Source organism: Ornithorhynchus anatinus, chromosome Y5, assembly GCF_004115215.2.
Source record: "Ornithorhynchus anatinus isolate Pmale09 chromosome Y5, mOrnAna1.pri.v4, whole genome shotgun sequence".
Classification (NCBI taxonomy): domain Eukaryota; kingdom Metazoa; phylum Chordata; class Mammalia; order Monotremata; family Ornithorhynchidae; genus Ornithorhynchus; species Ornithorhynchus anatinus.
Window position 1 is genome coordinate 1,278,047 of NC_053179.1, and position 22,272 is coordinate 1,300,318.

The following is a 22,272-nucleotide window of genomic DNA, read 5'->3' on the forward strand; positions in this document are numbered from 1 at the left end:
AAAGGAATGGGAGCTGAGGGAAAGTGGGGCTTCTCCTAGGAATGTCTCTTGGAGGAGATGTGCCTTCAGTAAGGCTTTGAAGAGAGGGAGAGTGGTTGTCTGTTGGAATAGAGGAGGGAGAGCATTCCAGGCCAGAGGCAGGCGTGGGCCAGGAGTCGGCAGCAAAACAGGGAGAAGATTAGTGCCAGAGGAGAGTTAGTGTCCGGGCGGGGTTGTAGAATTATTACTGTTATCATTCATTCATTCATTCATTCATTCATTCAGTAGTATTTATTGAGCTCTTAACTGTGCACAGAGTACTGTACTAAACTCTTGGAAAGTACAATACAGCAATGAAGAGAGACAATCCCTGCCCACAGTGGGCTCACAGTCTAAAAGGGGGAGATAGACATCAGTATAAGTAAACAGGCATCAATGTAAAATTATAGATATATATACACACGTACATAAAAAGGCTGTAGGGGCGTGGGGGAGAAGAGCAAAGGGAGCGAGTCATGGTGACACGGAATAAATAAATTACAGGCATATACAGACATATATATATGCACATATATATATATGTGCTGTGGGGAAGGGAGGGAGGATGAATGAAGGAGCAAGTATGAGCTGCGCAGAAGGGAGTGGGAGACGAGGAGAGGAGGGTTTAGGCAGGGGCTTCCTGGAGGAAGGCTTAATCAACCCTTCAATAAGGCTTAGAAGTGCAGGAGAGCAATTATCTGTCTGATATGAGGAGGGAGGACATTCCAGGACAGAGGTAAGATGTGAGCAAGAAGTTGGGGGCAGAAAAGACCAGATCGGTACAGTGAGAAGGTTAGCAACAGAGGAGTGAAGGGCGCAGGCTGGGTTGTAAAGCAAGGTGAAGTAGGAGGAGGTATCCACCCAAGTGCTTAGTACAGAGCCTAGCACTTTGTGAGTGCTTATCAAATACCATTACTTATCATTATTATTGTAAATGAAACACAAATATTCAAGGATGGTATAAATCAGTTGATTAATCAATCACTTGTATTTATGAGCACTTACTGGGGCCAAAGCAGGGGGAGGGAATTGAGGGGTGGTCCTTGGACAAGATCACAGGGAAGGCGTGGTGGAGATGGGTGGAGTAGGGACTAGGTTGAAGGGCTAAAAAGCTCAGAAAAATCCCAAGAAAAAGCAGAGTCTGTTAAAAATAAATAGGACTATGTGATAAAGTAGACGTCCCCAGGGATCATGATGGGCTCAGTGAAGTTTAAGCGTTGAAGGTGGGAAAATCAAAAGCTAGAACTATTTAACCTGGTGATATCCTGAAGAGATGGCTGAATGGTGCTTGGGTCTTTGAGAGTGAAGAGGCCAGTGTTTAGGAGAAAGCAGTGGCTAGGTTGATGTGAAGGTAGGCAAAAAATTGATGTGAAAAAATGTCTGTCTCCCCCTCTAGAATGTAAGCCTGTTATGGGCAGGGAATATGTCTGCCTATTCTATTGTACCACACTGTGCCAAGCTTTAGTACAGTGCTAGGCACATAGTGCACTTGTTAGCATTAGAGGAGTGAAGTATGAGGGCTGGTTGTGGTAGGAAAGTAGCTAGGTGAGGTAGGAAGTGGGCAAGGTGATTGAGATAGATAGAGATTACCCGTGCTACTCAAGGCCATCTTGGTTTTGAGGAAACCTGAGGTTCTTTTTAATTAATTTAATCAAAGAGGCATCTAATTTAATCGAAGTACAATACAAGATAAATACATCAGAGAGGGCAGCAACACCCCTTGGCAGGGTGTTTTCTACCTTGTTCTCAGGGTGAGTAAATCCACTCAACCCCAATAAAGGAGCAGCTTCATCTTGTTTTGGAGTTTCTCCACAGAAACAAAATGAGGATGTGTTGTGAATTGGATTGCCTTGGTAACCAGATGAAGGCCTGCAGCTAAAACGGTTTGGAAGGAGGGAATGGAGGAAATGCAGGGCCTTGATCATTATGCTTCTGCACAAACCAAAAAACTTAATGTCTAGATGAGAAGACCAAATGGAAAAATAACATTCATTACTAAAAAAATAACAATAACATCAAAACAAACTTTACTCTTTACTTTCCTCAGGAGAAGCAAAATCCCTAATCTTCTAAATATTTATGAAAAACTTTCTGTGAATTAGTAGGAAACATTCTTGCATTCATTCATTCAATGATATTTATTGTGCACTTATTGTGTGCAAAGCACTGCACTAAGCTATTGGGAGAGTATAATATAACAGTGAAGACACATTCCCCACCCTCAACGAATTTATAATCTAGAGGGGAAAAAGCAGACATTAATATAAAATAAATGTGTGCAGAGCACTGTGCTAAGCACTAGGGAGAATAAAATGCAACAAAAAGCAGACACATTCCTTGCCTTCAACGAGCTTAGAGTCTGGAGGCAGGTACAGACATTAATATAAATAAATAAACTACGTATATCTACATAAATGTAGGGAAGCAGCGTGGCTCAGTAGAAAGAGCCCAGGCTTGGGAGTCAGAGGTCATGGGTTTGAATCCCGGTCTGCCTCTTGTCAGCTGTGTGACTGTGGGCAAGTCACTGAACTTCTCTGTGCCTCAGTTACCTCATCTGTAAAATGGGGATGAAGACTGTGAGCCCCACATGGGGCAACCTGATTACCCTGTATCTCCCCCAGAGCTTAGAACAGTGCTCTGCACATAGTAAGCGCTTGACAAATACCAACATTGTAAATGCTATAGGGTTGGGACGGGGGGATGAATATAGGAAGCAAGTGAGAGCGATGCAGAAGGTAGTGGGAGAAAAGGAAAGGAAAGGACTTAGGGAAGTCCTCTTGGAGGAGATGTGCCCTTAATAAAGCTTTGAAGGGAGGGAAATTGTCTATCAGGTATGAGGATAGAGGACTATCCAAGCCAGAGGTAGGATGAGGATGAGAGGTTGGCAGTGAGATAGACGAGATCAAGGCACAGTGAGAAGGTTAGCATTAGCCAAGTGAAGTATGAGGGCAGGGTTGTTATAGGAAAGTAGCTAGGTGAGTTGGGAAGTGGGCAAGGTGATTGATTGAGAGCTTCAAAGCCAATGGTGAGGAATTTTTGTACGATGAGGAGGAGGATAGGTAACTACTGGAGGTTCATGAGGAGTGGGGAAACATGTCCTGAATGTTTCTGAAGGAAAATGACCTGGGCAGTACAGTTAAGTATGAACTGAAGTGGGGAGAGACAGGTAACAGGGAAGTCAGCAAGGAGACAGATGCAGTAATCAAGGTGGGACAGGATAAGTGATTGGAATAACATGGTAGCAGTTTGGATGAGGAGGAAAGGGTGGATGTTGAGCAATGTTCTGACTGTTGAACCGACAGAATTTAGTGACCACCCACCTTCGAAGGCTTTTTAAGGTCACATCTCCTCCAAGAGGCTTCCCCCAACTAAGCCCTTTTTTCCCCTACTCTCTCTCCCTCTCTAACACTTGGATCTGTACTCTTTAAGCACTTGGCAATCACTCCACCCTCAGGTCCACAGCAGTGATGCAAGTACCTGAATTTTATTTTTATGTCTGTCTCCCCCTCTAGACTGGAAGGGTGCAGTGGGAAGGGAATGTGTCTGTTCATTGTTATATTGTACTTCCCCAAGTGCTAAATACAGTGCTTTGCACACAGTGAGCACTCAATAAATATGATTTAATGAATGAATGAACTCTTCGATCCTTGCGTGAAGGAAATTTGTCTACCAACTCTCTTGTACAGTGATAATAATAATACTGATGGTAATGAGCACTTACTATGTGGCAAGCACCGTTTTAAGTGCTGGGGTAGATTCGAGGTAAAAAGGTTGGACACAGTCCCTGTCCCACGTGAAGCTCACACTTTACAGATGAGGTAACTGAGGCACAGAGAAGTTAAGTGACTTGCCCAAGGTCACACAGAAGACAAGCGGTGAAGTTGGGATTAGAATCCAAGACCTCTGCCTCCCAAGCCCTTGCTCTTGCCACTAGGTCATGCTGCTGCCCAGTACTCTCCCAAGAACTTAGTTACAGTACAACCAACCAGTCCCCACCCTTACCCCTTCCCCTCCCCAATAACTGTCCTTACATCCTCAACCAGCTGAGGCCTGCGGAACCCTTGCTTTATCATGGGGAAGCTTCCCTTCATCCTTGACCAGTTCTTGACCCAGGCACTACTCCTCCTCTCCATCACTGAAAGTCTCCTCCGCTGCTCTCTCGAGAGGAGGCCTCATCTTCACCTACTCCCCCAGACTCACTGGAAAATGAGGTGTTGGCTTCCTTCTCACACCCTAGTACTCCTTTCACCGCATTCCACCACCCCCATCCCTTTCTTTCCCTTCCTTCAAAGCCCATATTATCCACCTCTACCACCCACCCCAGAACCAGTCACCTACCACTCCCTGGGCCCCACCTCCAAATTTTTGAACCATTTTGATTCCTTTCTCACGTTCCATCACTCTTTCTCCATTCCTACATTAATCCTGGGGACTTCAGTATCCACACAGTTGTGCCCGATGACCCTTTCACTGCCTGCTTTCTATCACTCCTCAACTCTACTGGTCTCCTGTTCCACCCCACCTCACCCCCTGTCCAACTTGGACACACACTTGATCTCATCACCTCTCCAGCCACTGCCTAATCTCTACTCTCATCAGAGCTCCTTGTCTTCCCACCCAAACTCTGTCCTCTCCCTGACTTTCCCATCACTGTAGATGGCACCGCCATCATTCATTCAATAGTCTTTATTGAGTGCTTACTATGTGCAGAGCACTGCACTAATCGCTTGGAATGTACAATTCGGCAACAGATAGACACCGTCGCTGCCTAATGACGGGCTCATCTCACAAGCCCGTAACCATGGCGTTATCCTTAACTCCGCTCTCTCATACAACCCATATGTTCAATCCTTCACCAAATCCTGTCAGTCTCACCTTTACAACATCGGTAAAATCCACCCTTTCCTCTCCGTTCAAACTGCTACCAGGTTAATACAGTCATTCATTCTATCCCGCCTAGATTAGGCATCAGCCTCCTTACTGACCTCCCAGGCTGCTGGCTCTCCCCTCTCCAGTCCATACTTCAGTCGGCAACGATCATCTTGCTACAGAAACATTCAGGACATGTTACCCCCCTCCTCGAAAACCTCCAGTGGTTGCCGATCCCCCTCCGTATCCCCCTCACCATTAGCTTTAAAACACTCCATCATCTTGACCCCTCTTACCTCACTTTGCCTCTCTCCTTCTACAGCCAATCCGCATATTTCACTCCTCTGGGGCTAACCTTCTCACAGTGCTTTCCTTCTCTCCTTTTCCTTGCCCACTCTGATCCTCAGAGACTTTAACATCCTCGTGGACGTACCCGGTGATTCCTCTGCCACTCGCCTGCTATCACTCCTTGACTCTGCCAACCTCCTGCTCCACCCCACCTCACCCAACTCACCAACCTGGTCACACCCTCGACCTCATCATCTCTTACCGCTGCACTGTCTCCACCCTCACCAACTCCGAAATCCCTCTCTCTGACCATAACCTTCTCACCTGACTCCTCTCTCATACTCCCTCCCCCTGTAAATCTGTATTACTCCCCCACAGACACCTCCGCTCTCTTGACCCCATCCATCTCTCCCAAAGCATCACAGCCCACCTTGCCTCCCTATCCTCTCCTCCTACTCTCGATGATCAGATTACTGCTCTCAACTCCACCCTCTCTAGTCAACTCAACTCGCTCGCTCTCCTTTCCCTCCGTCACTCTCGCTCCACTAACCCGCAGCCCTGGATCTTGGCTTCTGTTCTCTTCCTTGGCTCTTATGCTGGAGTTGCTGAATACTGCTGGCAAAAGTCTAAGCACCAAGCCAACCTTATTCACTTTGAATTTATCCTTTCCTGCCTGAACTCTGCCCTCTCCTCTGTCAGGCAAAACTATTTTTCTTCCCTCATTGACGCCCATGCCCGTCACCCCCATCAACTGTTCCGGGCATTTAACTCTCCTTAGGCCCCCCTGTTCCTCCCTCCCCCATCCCTCACCCCCAACAATCTGGCCACCTGCTTCATCACGAAAATTAACACCATCAGGTCTGAGCTCCCCAAAGTCACCCCTCCTTCTTCTGCCTCCCCCACCCCAACCCTCTCCCCTACTTTCCCATCCTTCCCTGCAGTATCCTCAGAGGAGATCTCCTCCTTCGCCGCAAGTGCCACCCCCTCCACCTGTGCTTCGGATCCCATTCCCACTCACCTTATAAAAACTATCACCCCTTCCCTTAGAGAAGCAGCAGGGTTCAGGGGAAAGAGCACGGGATTGGGAGCCAGAGGTCATGGGTTCGTATCCCAGCTCTGCCACTTGTCTGCTCTGTGACTGTGGGCAAGTCAATTCACTTCTCTGTGCCTCAGTTACCTCATCTGTAAAAGGGGAGTTAAGACTGTGAGCCTCACGTGGGACCATCTGATTACCTTGTATCTACCCCAGCACTTAGAACAGTGCTCTGCACATAGTAAGCACTTAACAAATACCAACTTTATTTTTCCTCCTCCTCCCCTCCTTAACTTCCATCTTTAGTCGCTCACTCGCCAACAGCTTCTTCCCCTCTACCTTCAAACATGCCCATGTCTCCCCCATTCTAAAAAAACCCTCTCTTGACCCCACTTCCCCTTGCAGTTATCACCCTATCTCCCTCCTGCCCTTCCTTTCCAAACTCCTATAACGAGTCATCTACACTCGTTGCCTTGAATTCCTCAACTCCAACTCTCTCCTGGACCCCCTCCAATCTGGCTTCTGTCCCTTCCACTCCACCAAAGCTGCCCTCTCAAAGTAGCCTGGTGTAGTGGATAGAGCACGGGCCCGGGAGTCATAAAATCATGGGTTCTAATCCCAACTCCACCATTTGTCAGCTGTGTGACCTTGGGCAAGTCACTTCACTTCTCTGGGCCTCAGTTACAGTTACCTCATCTGTAATATGGGGATGAAGACTGTGAGCCCTACAAGGGACAACCTGATTACCTTCTATCTATCTCAGTGTTTAGAACAGTGCTTGGCACATAGTAAGCACTTAACACATACCAACATTGTTATTACTATTACTAAAGGTCACCAATGACCGCCTTCTTGCCAAATCCAATGGCTTCTACTCTATCTTAGTCCTCCTCAACCTCTCAGCTGCCTCTGACACTGTCGACCATCCCCTTCTCCTCCACCCTTTATCTAACCTTGGCTTCACGTACTCTGTCCTCTCTGGGTTATTTTCTTCTCTTCTCTCTCTGACCATTCATTCTCAGTCTCCTTCACGGACTACTCCTCCCCCTCCTCCTCCCAGCCCCTAACTGTACGGGTTCCTCAAGAGTCAGTTCTTGGCTTCTGTTCTCCACCTATACTCACTCCCTTGCTGAACTCATTCGCTCCCATGGCTTCAACTATCATCTCTATACAGATGACATCCAAATCTCCCCCCCGTTCTCTCCCCCTCCCTTCAGGCTCGTATCTCCTCCTGCCTCTAGGTTGTCTCCACCTGGATGTCCTCCCCGCACCTAAAACTCAACATGTCCAAAACTGAGCTCCTTATCTTCCCTCTCAAGTCCTGTCCTCTCCCTGACTTCCCCTGTCACTGTGGATGGCACGACCATCCTTTGTGTCTCACAGGCCCGCAACCTTGGTGTCACCCTTGACTCTGCTCTCTCATTCAGTCCACATATCCAATCCGTCGGTCACCAAAACCTGCCAGTCTCACCTTCACAATATCACCAAGACCTGCCCCCTCCACTCCATCCAAACTGCTACCTTGCTGGTACAAGCTCTCATATTATCCCGACTGGATTTTTGCATCAGCCTCCTCTCTGGTCTCCCATCTTCCTGTCTCTTCCCGCTCCAGTCTACTCTTCATTCTGCTGCCCGGATTATCTGTCTACAGAAATGGTCTGGGCATGTCACTCCCCTCCTCAAAAACCTCCAGTGGTTGCCTATCAACCTTCCCATGAAACAAAAATTCCTCACTCTTGGCTTCAAAACTCTCCATCACCTTGCCCCCTCCTACCTCTCCTCCTTTCTTTCCTTCTACAGCCCACCCCACACACTTGGCTCCTCTACTGCTAACCTCCTCACTGTCCCCCATTCTCGCCTATCCTGCCATCGACCCCTGGCCCAAGTCCTCCGGCTGTCCTGGAATGCCTTCCTTTCTCACCTCCAGCAAACTCTCTTCGCTTCATTCATTCATTCATTCATTCATTCATTCATTCATTCAATAGTATTTATTTTGAGCGCTTACTATGTGCAGAGCACTGTACTAAGCGCTTGGGATGAACAAGTCGGCAACAGATAGAGACAGTCCCTGCCGTTTGATGGGCTTACAGTCTAATCAGGGGAGATGGACAGACAAGAACAATGGCAATAAATAGAGGCAAGGGGAAGAACATCTCGTAAAAACAATGGCAACTAAATAGAATCAAGGCAATGTACAATTCATTAACAAAATAAATAGGGTAATGGAAATATATACAGTTGAGCGGACGAGTACAGTGCTGTGGGGATGGAAAGGGAGAGGTGGAGGAGCAGAGGGAAAAGGTGAAAAAGAGGCCTCTTCAAAGCCCTACTGAGAGCTCACTTCCAAGATGCCTTCCCAGACTCAGCTTCCCCTTTTCCCTCTGCTCCTCCCCTTCTCCCTTTCCCTCCCCTCAGCACTGTGCTCATTTGCTCATTTGTATATATTTTTATTACCCTATTTATTTTATTAGTGAGGTGTACATCCCCTTGATTCTATTTATTGCTATTGTTTTTTTCTGTCTTTCCTGATTAGACTGTAAGCCCGTCAGTGGGCAGGGATTGTCTCTATCTGTTGCTGAATTGTACATTCCAAGTGCTTAGTACCGTGCTCTGCACATAGTAAGCGCTCAATAAATACTATTGAATGAATTAATCAGTTTAAATTAAAATGTCCTTCATAAATATGGACACCATGTTGTTTGGTGGGCAGCCTTTCAGCCTTTTAGAAAATTATAAATTTAAACTAACAATTCTGTATTTACTTTTACTGTATTTTATTTACTTGACTTCACTTTCAGAAATCAGATCCTGTGGTATCATATCGAGAGACGGTCAGTGAGGAATCAAATGTGCTCTGTCTTTCCAAGTCACCCAATAAGCACAATCGACTGTATATGAAAGCTCGGCCCTTCCCTGATGGCTTGGCTGAAGACATCGATAAAGGCGAAGTGTCGGGTCGCCAGGAGCTTAAGACCCGGGCTCGTTACCTGGCTGAGAAGTACGAGTGGGATGTGACAGAGGCCCGTAAAATCTGGTGTTTTGGGCCTGATAGCACTGGACCTAATGTTCTAACAGACATCACCAAAGGAGTGCAATACCTAAATGAAATCAAGGACAGTGTGGTGGCTGGATTCCAGTGGGCCACTAAAGAGGTATGTTGGTATTCCTCCATATAGTTTGACCAATATCTTGGTCAGTGTGTTTTGTAGATCTGTGATCCCTATTGTCAAAAGCATTACCAGTTCTTAATGCCCTTTAACATTTGTAAATCATTAAAATCTGTCCCTTTCAATCCAAACTGCTTTTAATCCAAGCACTTATCTTATTTCACCTTGGTTACTCTATCAGCCTCCTTGCTGACCACCCTGCCTCCTGCCTGTCCCTCCTCACTCCAGTCTGTACTTCGCTACCTAGATTATTTTCCTTCAAAACTGTTCAGACCATGTTTCCCCAATTGTCAAGAAACTCCAGTGGATGGCCATCCACGTCTACATCAGACAAAAATTCCTCACCTTTGGCTTTAAAGTACTAAATCACCTGGCTTCCTCCTACCCCACCTCGCTAAAGCAATTGAAAGGTCGAACAGAACAATCGACTTCTTTACATATAGTATTTTGTGAAGAGAAGCAAAGGACAATTTAGTTGTAGCCATACATGAAGCAGAGCTCTCAGGGAAGATTTTTTCCGTATATTTTGCCTGTGTTATGTCAGGGAGCACTATGTGAAGAGAATATGCGTGCTGTTCGATTCGATGTACATGATGTAACCCTGCATGCTGATGCCATTCATCGTGGTGGTGGCCAGATCATTCCCACTGCAAGGCGCTGCCTATATGCCTGTGTATTGACTGCACAACCCAGACTCATGGAGCCCATCTACCTTGTGGAGATTCAGGTAAAATATTTTGGATTTCAGGAACTCTACTTTTTACTTTTGTAACCCAGCCATACTATTAAAGATTACATTTTCAGTGTCCAGAACAAGTGGTTGGTGGCATCTATGGCGTCCTGAATAGAAAACGAGGGCATGTTTTTGAGGAATCACAGGTTGCTGGCACTCCTATGTTTGTTGTGAAAGCTTATTTGCCTGTCAACGAATCTTTTGGTGAGTACTGGCTCCATTCAAATTTCCTTGCTGTCAGTATTTTACATAAAATACAAAGTATTTCAGTCAGATCTTAGCAACAGATCTGAATAGTGGTTTTTTAAATTATACTTTGAAAGCGCTTAGTAATGTCTAATGAGGTAGATTCACTTTGGACATTCCTGGCTAAATGTACAGGCTAAAAGGGAGGGTGAACAGGTATTTTCAGATGAGGAGATTGAATGACTTTCCCAAAGTCACATGCTGGACAGTTGCCATAGAACCCAGGTTCTTTGTCTTCCAGGCTCTTGCTCTTTGCTCTAAGCCACACTATATCTTTATTTAAGAATAGTGTGCTTTATTCACACATTTCTTGGTAAAAATTAAGGGGAAAGCAGGAGATATATACAGAATATGGGTTTTAAAGCCAAGATTTTCCTCCTTAGGTTTCACAGCTGACTTGAGGTCCAACACAGGTGGTCAAGCCTTTCCCCAGTGTGTATTTGACCACTGGCAAATTCTGCCTGGAGATCCCTATGACAACTCTAGCCGCCCATGTCAAGTTGTAGCCGAAACTCGAAAACGCAAAGGACTGAAGGAAGGAATCCCAGCACTGGACAACTTCTTGGACAAATTGTAAAGTTTCTTTCAACACCAGATCAATTCCTGTTGAATTACAACATGGAGGAGGAAGCAAATTACTACACTGCAGTGACATTTCTTTGGTCCTTGTAATAGATTTTAGAGCTGGTTGTCAGAAATTGTTGATTTTCAGCCTTTTAGGTTTCTAGATTGTGCGTGACATTTGGAACACACTTAATACATAGCATTTCCATTTCATGTATGTCAAATTCCAGTTTCTAAATTCAAAATTTTGGAGAGGTTGATATAATTTAGGAAATATTTTAGGAGTTTAACTGTAATAAGAAGTAACTTTCTAGATAAACTAGAAGGTATTAAAATGCTGGGTTGTCCACAGAACATCTATAGTTGTATCTGTCAGATTGTAATAATAAATTTGAAATGCTAATTAACATAAATAAACTAGTCATACATTCACAGTTTGATTTATTTTCTTGATACATTATAGAAAACCTGACCCTTCCCCTTTGTGAAAAATGATTATTCATTTTGTCATATGATATATATACATAAAGCACTTCTAATTCTTCAGAAGTAATCTACCAATAGCCTACTAGGAACCCTAATAAATGAATTTCAACATAATGTGAAAATAAACTGTGGTTGGTGAAAGCATCTGCCAAATCTTTATCAAGAAATCTTAAGGATTGAGGACCTGCACTGAGAAGTTCATTATAATGCAGTTTGTGAGAGGACAGGGTAGATTTTAGCAATGATGTGAAAGTTGGACCCACAGGATTTAGTAATGGATTAAATATGTGGGTTGGATGAGAGAGGAGTCAAGGATTACCCGAAGGTTACATGCTTGTCCAACAGGAAGGATAGTGGTGCCGTCTACTGTGATGGGAAAGTCGGGGTTGTTGGGGTTTGGGTGGAAAGAAGTTCTGTTCTCCATTTACACTAACTCCCTTGGTGAACTCATTCGCTTTCACAGCTTCAACTACCATCTCTACGCAGATGACACACAGATCTACATCTCTGCCCCTGTCGTCTCCCCATCCCTTTAGGTTCGCATCTCCTACTGCTTCCAGGACGTCTCCACCTGGATGTCTGCCCGCCACCTAAAACTCAACTTGACCAAAACTTAGCTCCTTATCTTCCCTCCCAAGCCCAGTCGTCTCCCAGACTTCCCTATCACCATGGATGGTACAACCGTCCTTCCTGTCTCGGCCCGCAACCTCGGTGTCATCTTTGACTCTTCTCTCTCGTTCACCCCACACATTCCGATCTGTTACCAAGACCTGCCGATCTCACCTTTATAATATCGCCAAGATCCGCCCTTTCCTCTCCACCCAAAAGGCTACCTTACTGCTACAGGCTCTCGTAATATCCCAGCTAGACTACTGTGTCAGCCTTCTCTCTGATCTCCCTTCCTCCTCTCTTGCCCCGCTCCAGTCTATTCTTCACCCGGCTGCCCAGCTCATATTCCTACAGAAACGCTCTGGGCATGTCACTCACCTTCTTAAAAACCTCCAGTGGTTGCCTATCAACCTCCGCTCAAAACAAAAACTTCTCACTCTAGGCTTCAAGGCTCTCCATCACCTTGCCCCTTCCTACCTCTCCTCCCTTCTCTCCTCCCTCCTTTCCCTCTCCTCCCCCTCTCCCGTCCCACCCCCTCACCACTGTACTTGTCCGCTCAACTGTATATATCTTCATCACCCTATTTTGTTTAATGAGGTGTACATCACCCTGATTCTATTTATTTGCCATTGTTGTAATGAGATGTTCTTCCCCTTGTTTATTGCCCGTGTTCTTGTCTGCCTGTCTCCCCGATTAGACTGTAAGCCCATCAAAGGGCAGGAACTGTCTCTATCTGTTGCCGATTTGTACATTCCAAGCGCTTAGTACAGTGCTCTGCACATAGTAAGCACTCAATAAATACTATTGAATGAATGAATGAATGAATGAATGAATGATTGAATAGTATTAGTAGCAGAAATAGCAGCAGCAGTAGCACAACTATGATTATAACTATGACTACTACTCATTCATTAATTTAATAGTACTACTTCCATTACAGCTACTACTAGTGATGATTCTGGAGTGGAGAGAGTACTGTAAGGGACACTAGTGATGAGCCAGAGGTCTGGGGGGGGCAACCCTTTCCCTTTTATTTTCCTGTCTTTTGGGGAAGGTCTAGGGCCATGATAGAAGGAAGGTAAAATGAGACTTATGGCCCATCCAGCGAACACAATCCTCTGAAAGAAAAGCTGCCCACTTGGCAAGCCAGGAGCCAAAAAAATGGAAGGGGTGGATCTCTTCCTCTACCTCCACCCTGGAGCATATGGGATCCCTGCAAGGGAAAGGACAACTGCCTATTCTTCTCACACGGAGACCTGGGACCACTCCCAAGGGAAAGGTTGCCCTGTGTACATGGGTACTTGAGGACCCCAAAAGGGAGGGCCTGCTCAGAGAGAAGAAACCCTGGGCCCATCCCCCTATGTACAGGGGCTTAGGACTCCTGCTGGGTTGGAGATACTGGCACCCTCATTCATTTTCCCCTCCCCACAGCCATGCACTGGGGACTGGGAATGCAGGAGGAGTAATAGTTATTCCCCCTCCTGCCTCCACCCTCCACACACTGTGATCCAGATGACCCCCAAAAGAAGCAGAACAGCAGTTTACAGAGGAGATAACAATGCCATCAACATTCGACTTGGACATTCACTCTGGACCCCTGCTATAACTATCTGCTACTTAGCAGCCTAGGATTTGTGGATTTTCCCACCCACTTGGGAGGTGTTGATTCGCCCCTACTAGAAGACCTGGTTTGGCCACTGGGGACTTCTTTTCCTTCCCCGAGTTCCTTTCTTTGTTTTTTATTTAGTGGTATTTGTCAAGCCACTTAGTGCCAAGTTGGGTAAGCTAATCAGGTTGACACAGTATAATTAATACTGGCTTGGGCTTATTCATTCATTCATTCATTCATTCATTCAATTGTATTTATTGTGTGCAAAAAACATAGTGCTTGGGAGAGTACAATATAACAACAAATATATTCCCTGCCCAAAACAAACTCATAGTCTATTGGGAAAGACAGACATTAATATCGATATAACAGATACATACAAATATATACATGTGTGCTGTGCGAATAGGTGGGAGGATGAATGAAGGTAGCAAGTCAGGGCAATGCAGACGGGAGAGGGAGAAGAGGAGAGGAGTGCTTTAGGGAAGGCATCTTGGAGGAGATGTGTCAGTAAGACTCTAAAATGAGGAAGAGCAATTATGTGTCTCATATGAAGAGGAAAAGCATTCAGGTGAGAGGTGGGATGTCAGCGAGAGGTCAGTCAAGGACCAGTTTTTCCAAAGATTGCAAGGTCCCTCATGTTGGATGACTCACTATCTTTATATTACCTAGATGGGGAGAGTTGAAGAAGGGGCAGGTGAGGGAATGGAGGAGAAGGGTAGAGTTGTTGGCCAGGTCATTATTTACTCATTCATTCATTCAATCATTTATTGAGTGCTTACTGTGTGCAGAGCACTGTACTAAGCAATTGGGAACTACAATTTGGCAACAGAAAATCCCTCGCCAACAACGGTCTCACAGTCTAGAAGGGAGACAGACAGCAAAACAAGTAGACAGGCATCACTACCAACAAAATAGAAATATAGACATCATTAATAAAATACATATTTTATTTATTTATTTTATTAATTGATTTTATTAAATTAAACGTAATTTATTTTATTTCTTAAACGCTCTGGGCATGTCACTCCCCTCCTTAAAATCCTCCAGTGGTTGCCTATCAACCTCTGCACGAAACAAAAACTTCTCACTCTGGGCTTCAACGTTCTCCACCTTGCCCCCTCCTACCTCTCCTCCCTTCTCCCTTTCTTTTGCCCATCCCACACGCTCCGCTCCTCTGCCACTGACCTCCTCACTGTCCCCCATTCACGCCTATCCCACCGTCGACCCCGGCCCACGTCCTCCTGTTGTCCTGGAATGCCCTCCCTCTTCCCGACCACCAAACTAACTCTCTTCCCCTCTTCAAAGTCCTACTTAGAGCTCACCTCCTCCAAGAGGCCTTCCCAGACTGAGCTTCCCCTTTTCCCTCCCTGCTCCCTCTCTGCCCCCCCTCACCTCCCCTCAACTAAGGCCCCTTTTCCACCTTTCCCTCTGCTTCCCCCCCTCCCCTCCCCTCAGCACTGTGCTCATTTGTATATATATTTATTACCCTATTTATTTTGTTAATAAGGTGTACATCTCCTTGATTCTATTTATTGCAATTAAGTTGTCTTGTTGTTGTCGATCTGTCTCCCCCAATTAGTCTGTAAGCCCATCAGTGGGCAGGGATTGTCTCTATCTGTTGCTGAAATGTACATCACAAGTGCTTAGTACCGTGCTCTGCACATAGTAAACACTCAATAAATACTATTGAGTGAATGAATGAATGAATGAATGAATGAGTGAATGAATGAAATAGAGCAATACGTAATATATACAAATATGCACAAATGCTGTGGGAAAGGTAAGGGGGAAGAACAGAGGGAGAGTGTAGGGGTAATGGGGAGTGAAGGAGGGACAGAGGGAAAGGGAGGACTCAGCCTGGGAAGACCTCCTGGAGGAGGTGAGCTCTCAGTAGGGCTTTGAAGAGGGGAAAGAAACATTCATTCATTCATTCAATGATATTTATTGTGCACTTATTGTGTGCAAAGCACTGCACTAAGCTCTTGTATGATATAACAGTGAAGACACATTCCCCACCCTCAACGAACTTATAATCTAGAGGGGAAAAAGCAGACATTAATATAAAATAAATAAGTAAATAAATGAAATCAATCAATGAATCAATCAATAACAGACATATACATAAATGTGGTATCCTGGAACACCCTCCCTCTTCATATGCAACAGACCAGTCAGTCAGTCAGTCAGACGTATTTACAGAGCACTGACTGTGTGCAGAGCACTGTGCTAAGCACTAGGGAGAATAAAATGCAACAAAAAACAGACACATTCCTTGCCTTCAACGAGCTTAGAGTCTGGAGGCAGGCACAGACATTAATATAAATAAACTACGTATATCTACATAAATGTAGGGAAGCAGGCTTGGGAGTCAGAGGTCATGGGTTTGAATCCCAGTCTGCCTCTTGTCAGCTGTGTGACTGTGGGCAAGTCACTTAACTTCTCTGTGCCTCAGTTACCTCATCTATAAAATGGGGATGAAGACTGTGAGCCCCACATGGGGCAACCTGATTACCCTGTATCTCCCCCAGCGCTTAGAACAGTGCTCTGCACATAGTAAGCGCTTAACAAATACCAACATTGTAAATGCTATAGGGTTAGGACGGGGGATGAATATAAGAAGCAAGTGAGAGCGATGCAGAAGGTAGTGGGAGAAAAGGAAAGGAGGACTTAGGGAAGTCCTCTTGGAGGAGATGTGCCCTTAATAAAGCTTTGAAGGGAGGGAAATTGTCTATCAGGTATGAGGATAGAGGACTATCCAAGCCAGAGGTAGGATGAGGAAAATGAGGTGTTGGCTTCCTTCTATCACCAAGACCCGCCCCCTCCACTCCATCCAAACTGCTACCTTGCTGGTACAAGCTCTCATATTATCCCGACTGGATTATTGCATCAGCCTCCTCTCTAGTCTCCCATCTTCCTGTCTCTCCCCGCTCCAGTCTACTCTTCATTCTGCTGCCCGGATTATCTTTCTACAGAAATGCTCTGGGCATGTCACTCCCCTCCTCAAAAACCTCCAGTGGTTGCCTGTCAACCTTTCCATGAAACAAAAATTCCTCACTCTTGGCTTCAAAACTCTCCATCACCTTGCCGCCTCCTACCTTTCCTCCTTTCTTTGGAGGGGGCAGGTCTTGGTGATATTGTGAAGGTGAGACTGGCAGGTTTTGGTGACCGACGGATTGGATATGTGGACTGAATGAGAGAGCAGAGTCAAGGATGACACCAAGGTTGCGGGCCTGTGAGACACGAAGGATGGTCGTGCCATCCACAGTGACAGGGGAAGTCAGGGAGAGGACAGGACTTGAGAGGGAAGATAAGGAGCTCAGTTTTGGTCATGTTGAATTTTAGGTGCGGGGAGAACATCCAGGTGGAGACATTCTAGAGGCAGGAAGAGATATGAGCCTGAAGGGAGGGGGAGAGAACGGGGGGGGAGATTTGGATGTCATCTGCATAGAGATGATAGTTGAAGCCATGGGAGCGAATGAGTTCACCAAGGGAGTGTGTATAGGTGGAGAACAGAAGCCAAGAACTGACCCTTGAGGAACCTGTACAGTTAGGGGATGGGAGGGGGAGGGGGAGGAGTAGTCCGTGAAGGAGACCGAGAATGAACGGTCAGAGAGAGAAGAGAAGAACCAGGAGAGGACGGAGTACGTGAAGCCAAGGTTGGATAAAGGGTGGAGGAGAAAGGGATGGTCGACAGTGTCAGAGGCAGCTGAGAGGTTGAGGAGGACTAAGAGTAGAAGCCATTGGATTTGGCAAGAAGGCGGTCATTGGTGACCTTTAGTAATAGTAATAACAATGTTGGTATGTGTTAAGTGCTTACTATGTGCCAAGCACTGTTCTAAACACTGAGATAGATAGAAGGTAATCAGGTTGTCCCTTGTAGGGCTCACAGTCTTCATCCCCATATTACAGATGAGGTAACTGTAACTGAGGCCCAGAGAAGTGAAGTGACTTGCCCAAGGTCACACAGCTGACAAATGGTGGAGTTGGGATTAGAACCCATGATTTTATGACTCCCGGGCCCGTGCTCTATCCACTACACCAGGCTACTTTGAGAGGGCAGCTTTGGTGGAGTGGAAGGGACAGAAGCCAGATTGGAGGGGGTCCAGGAGAGAGTTGGAGTTGAGGAATTCAAGGCAACGAGTGTAGATGACTCGTTATAGGAGTTTGGAAAGGAAGGGCAGGAGGGAGATAGGGTGATAACTGCAAGGGGAAGTGGGGTCAAGAGAGGGTTTTTTTAGAATGGGGGAGACATGGGCATGTTTGAAGGTAGAGGGGAAGAAGCTGTTGGCGAGTGAGCGACTAAAGATGGAAGTTAAGGAGGGGAGGAGGAGGAAAAATAAAGTTGGTATTTGTTAAGTGCTTACTATGTGCAGAGCACTGTTCTAAGTGCTGGGGTAGATACAAGGTAATCAGGTGGTCCCACGTGAGGCTCACAGTCTTAACTCCCCTTTTACAGATGAGGTAACTGAGGCACAGAGAAGTGAATTGACTTGCCCACAGTCACAGAGCAGACAAGTGGCAGAGCTGGGATACGAACCCATGACCTCTGGCTCCCAATCCCGTGCTCTTTCCCCTGAACCCTGCTGCTTCTCTAAGGGAAGGGGTGATAGTTTTTATAAGGTGAGTGGGAATGGGATCCGAAGCACAGGTGGAGGGGGTGGCACTTGCGGCGAAGGAGGAGATCTCCTCTGAGGATACTGCAGGGAAGGATGGGAAAGTAGGGGAGAGGGTTGGGGTGGGGGAGGCAGAAGAAGGAGGGGTGACTTTGGGGAGCTCAGACCTGATGGTGTTAATTTTCGTGATGAAGCAGGTGGCCAGATTGTTGGGGGTGAGGGATGGGGGAGGGAGGAACAGGGGGGCCTAAGGAGAGAGTTAAATGCCCGGAACAGTTGATGGGGGTGACGGGCATGGGCGTCAATGAGGGAAGAAAAATAGTTTTGCCTGACAGAGGAGAGGGCAGAGTTCAGGCAGGAAAGGATAAATTCAAAGTGAATAAGGTTGGCTTGGTGCTTAGACTTTTGCCAGCAGTGTTCAGCAACTCCAGCATAAGAGCCAAGGAAGAGAACAGAAGCCAAGATCCAGGGCTGCGGGTTAGTGGAGCGAGAGTGACGGAGGGAAAGGAGAGCGAGCGAGTTGAGTTGACTAGAGAGGGTGGAGTTGAGAGCAGTAATCTGATCATCGAGAGTAGGAGGAGAGGATAGGGAGGCAAGGTGGGCTGTGATGCTTTGGGAGAGATGGATGGGGTCAAGAGAGCGGAGGTGTCTGTGGGGGAGTAATACAGATTTACAGGGGGAGGGAGTATGAGAGAGGAGTCAGGTGAGAAGGTTATGGTCAGAGAGAGGGATTTCGGAGTTGGTGAGGGTGGAGACAGTGCAGCGGTAAGAGATGATGAGGTCGAGGGTGTGACCAGGTTGGTGAGTTGGGTGAGGTGGGGTGGAGCAGGAGGTTGGCAGAGTCAAGGAGTGATAGCAGGCGAGTGGCAGAGGAATCACCGGGTACGTCCACGAGGATGTTAAAGTCTCTGAGGATCAGAGTGGGCAAGGAAAAGGAGAGAAGGAAAGCACTGTGAGAAGGTTAGCCCCAGAGGAGTGAAATATGCGGATTGGCTGTAGAAGGAGAGAGGCAAAGTGAGGTAAGAGGGGTCAAGATGATGGAGTGTTTTAAAGCTAATGGTGAGGGGGATACGGAGGGGGATCGGCAACCACTGGAGGTTTTCGAGGAGGGGGGTAACATGTCCTGAATGTTTCTGTAGCAAGATGATCGTTGCCGACTGAAGTATGGACTGGAGAGGGGAGAGCCAGCAGCCTGGGAGGTCAGTAAGGAGGCTGATGCCTAATCTAGGCGGGATAGAATGAATGACTGTATTAACCTGGTAGCAGTTTGAACGGAGAGGAAAGGGTGGATTTTACCGATGTTGTAAAGGTGAGACTGACAGGATTTGGTGAAGGATTGAACATATGGGTTGTATGAGAGAGCGGAGTTAAGGATAACGCCATGGTTACGGGCTTGTGAGATGAGCCCGTCATTAGGCAGCGACGGTGTCTATCTGTTGCCGAATTGTACATTCCAAGCGATTAGTGCAGTGCTCTGCACATAGTAAGCACTCAATAAAGACTATTGAATGAATGATGGCGGTGCCATCTACAGTGATGGGAAAGTCAGGGAGAGGACAGAGTTTGGGTGGGAAGACAAGGAGCTCTGATGAGAGTAGAGATTAGGCAGTGGCTGGAGAGGTGATGAGATCAAGTGTGTGTCCAAGTTGGACAGGGGGTGAGGTGGGGTGGAACAGGAGACCAGTAGAGTTGAGGAGTGATAGAAAGCAGGCAGTGAAAGGGTCATCGGGCACAACTGTGTGGATACTGAAGTCCCCAGGATTAATGTAGGAATGGAGAAAGAGTGATGGAACGTGAGAAAGGAATCAAAATGGTTCAAAAATTTGGAGGTGGGGCCCAGGGAGTGGTAGGTGACTGGTTCTGGGGTGGGTGGTAGAGGTGGATAATATGGGCTTTGAAGGAAGGGAAAGAAAGGGATGGGGGTGGTGGAATGCGGTGAAAGGAGTACTAGGGTGTGAGAAGGAAGCCAACACCTCATTTTCCAGTGAGTCTGGGGGAGTAGGTGAAGATGAGGCCTCCTCTCGAGAGAGCAGCGGAGGAGACTTTCAGTGATGGAGAGGAGGAGTAGTGCCTGGGTCAAGAACTGGTCAAGGATGAAGGGAAGCTTCCCCATGATAAAGCAAGGGTTCCGCAGGCCTCAGCTGGTTGAGGATGTAAGGACAGTTATTGGGGAGGGGAAGGGGTAAGGGTGGGGACTGGTTGGTTGTACTGTAACTAAGTTCTTGGGAGAGTACTGGGCAGCAGCATGACCTAGTGGCAAGAGCAAGGGCTTGGGAGGCAGAGGTCTTGGATTCTAATCCCAACTTCACCGCTTGTCTTCTGTGTGACCTTGGGCAAGTCACTTAACTTCTCTGTGCCTCAGTTACCTCATCTGTAAAGTGTGAGCTTCACGTGGGACAGGGACTGTGTCCAACCTTTTTACCTCGAATCTACCCCAGCACTTAAAACGGTGCTTGCCACATAGTAAGTGCTCATTACCATCAGTATTATTATTATCACTGTACAAGAGAGTTGGTAGACAAATTTCCTTCACGCAAGGATCGAAGAGTTCATTCATTCATTAAATCATATTTATTGAGTGCTCACTGTGTGCAAAGCACTGTATTTAGCACTTGGGGAAGTACAATATAACAATGAACAGACACATTCCCTTCCCACTGCACCCTTCCAGTCTAGAGGGGGAGACAGACATAAAAATAAAATTCAGGTACTTGCATCACTGCTGTGGACCTGAGGGTGGAGTGATTGCCAAGTGCTTAAAGAGTACAGATCCAAGTGTTAGAGAGGGAGAGAGAGTAGGGGAAAAAAGGGCTTAGTTGGGGGAAGCCTCTTGGAGGAGATGTGACCTTAAAAAGCCTTCGAAGGTGGGTGGTCACTAAATTCTGTCGGTTCAACAGTCAGAACATTGCTCAACATCCACCCTTTCCTCCTCATCCAAACTGCTACCATGTTATTCCAATCACTTATCCTGTCCCACCTTGATTACTGCATCTGTCTCCTTGCTGACTTCCCTGTTACCTGTCTCTCCCCACTTCAGTTCATACTTAACTGTACTGCCCAGGTCATTTTCCTTCAGAAACATTCAGGACATGTTTCCCCACTCCTCATGAACCTCCAGTAGTTACCTATCCTCCTCCTCATCGTACAAAAATTCCTCACCATTGGCTTTGAAGCTCTCAATCAATCACCTTGCCCACTTCCCAACTCACCTAGCTACTTTCCTATAACAACCCTGCCCTCATACTTCACTTGGCTAATGCTAACCTTCTCACTGTGCCTTGATCTCGTCTATCTCACTGCCAACCTCTCATCCTCATCCTACCTCTGGCTTGGATAGTCCTCTATCCTCATACCTGATAGACAATTTCCCTCCCTTCAAAGCTTTATTAAGGGCACATCTCCTCCAAGAGGACTTCCCTAAGTCCTTTCCTTTCCTTTTCTCCCACTACCTTCTGCATCGCTCTCACTTGCTTCCTATATTCATCCCCCCGTCCCAACCCTATAGCATTTACAATGTTGGTATTTGTCAAGCGCTTACTATGTGCAGAGCACTGTTCTAAGCTCTGGGGGAGATACAGGGTAATCAGGTTGCCCCATGTGGGGCTCACAGTCTTCATCCCCATTTTACAGATGAGGTAACTGAGGCACAGAGAAGTTCAGTGACTTGCCCACAGTCACACAGCTGACAAGAGGCAGACCGGGATTCAAACCCATGACCTCTGACTCCCAAGCCTGGGCTCTTTCTACTGAGCCACGCTGCTTCCCTACATTTATGTAGATATACGTAGTTTATTTATTTATATTAATGTCTGTACCTGCCTCCAGACTCTAAGCTCGTTGAAGGCAAGGAATGTGTCTGCTTTTTGTTGCATTTTATTCTCCCTAGTGCTTAGCACAGTGCTCTGCACACATTTATTTTATATTAATGTCTGCTTTTTCCCCTCTAGATTATAAATTCGTTGAGGGTGGGGAATGTGTCTTCACTGTTATATTATACTCTCCCAATAGCTTAGTGCAGTGCTTTGCACACAATA

At 46.5% G+C, this 22,272-nt stretch overlaps 1 protein-coding gene across 1 annotated transcript in view; it reads left to right on the top strand.

The window, feature by feature from the left end:
- The window catches only part of LOC114808763 (elongation factor 2-like), a 53,420-nt gene extending 42,068 nt beyond the window's left edge, over positions 1-11,352 (top strand). Inside the window, exons 11-14 of the mRNA XM_029056621.2 lie at positions 9,007-9,360; positions 9,920-10,102; positions 10,180-10,312; positions 10,738-11,352. Of these exons, the coding sequence (XP_028912454.1) occupies positions 9,007-9,360; positions 9,920-10,102; positions 10,180-10,312; positions 10,738-10,931 (864 nt within the window). The 3' untranslated portion in view covers positions 10,932-11,352. The remainder of the gene's footprint in view (positions 1-9,006; positions 9,361-9,919; positions 10,103-10,179; positions 10,313-10,737) is intronic.
- Positions 11,353-22,272: the final 10,920 nt, after the last annotated feature.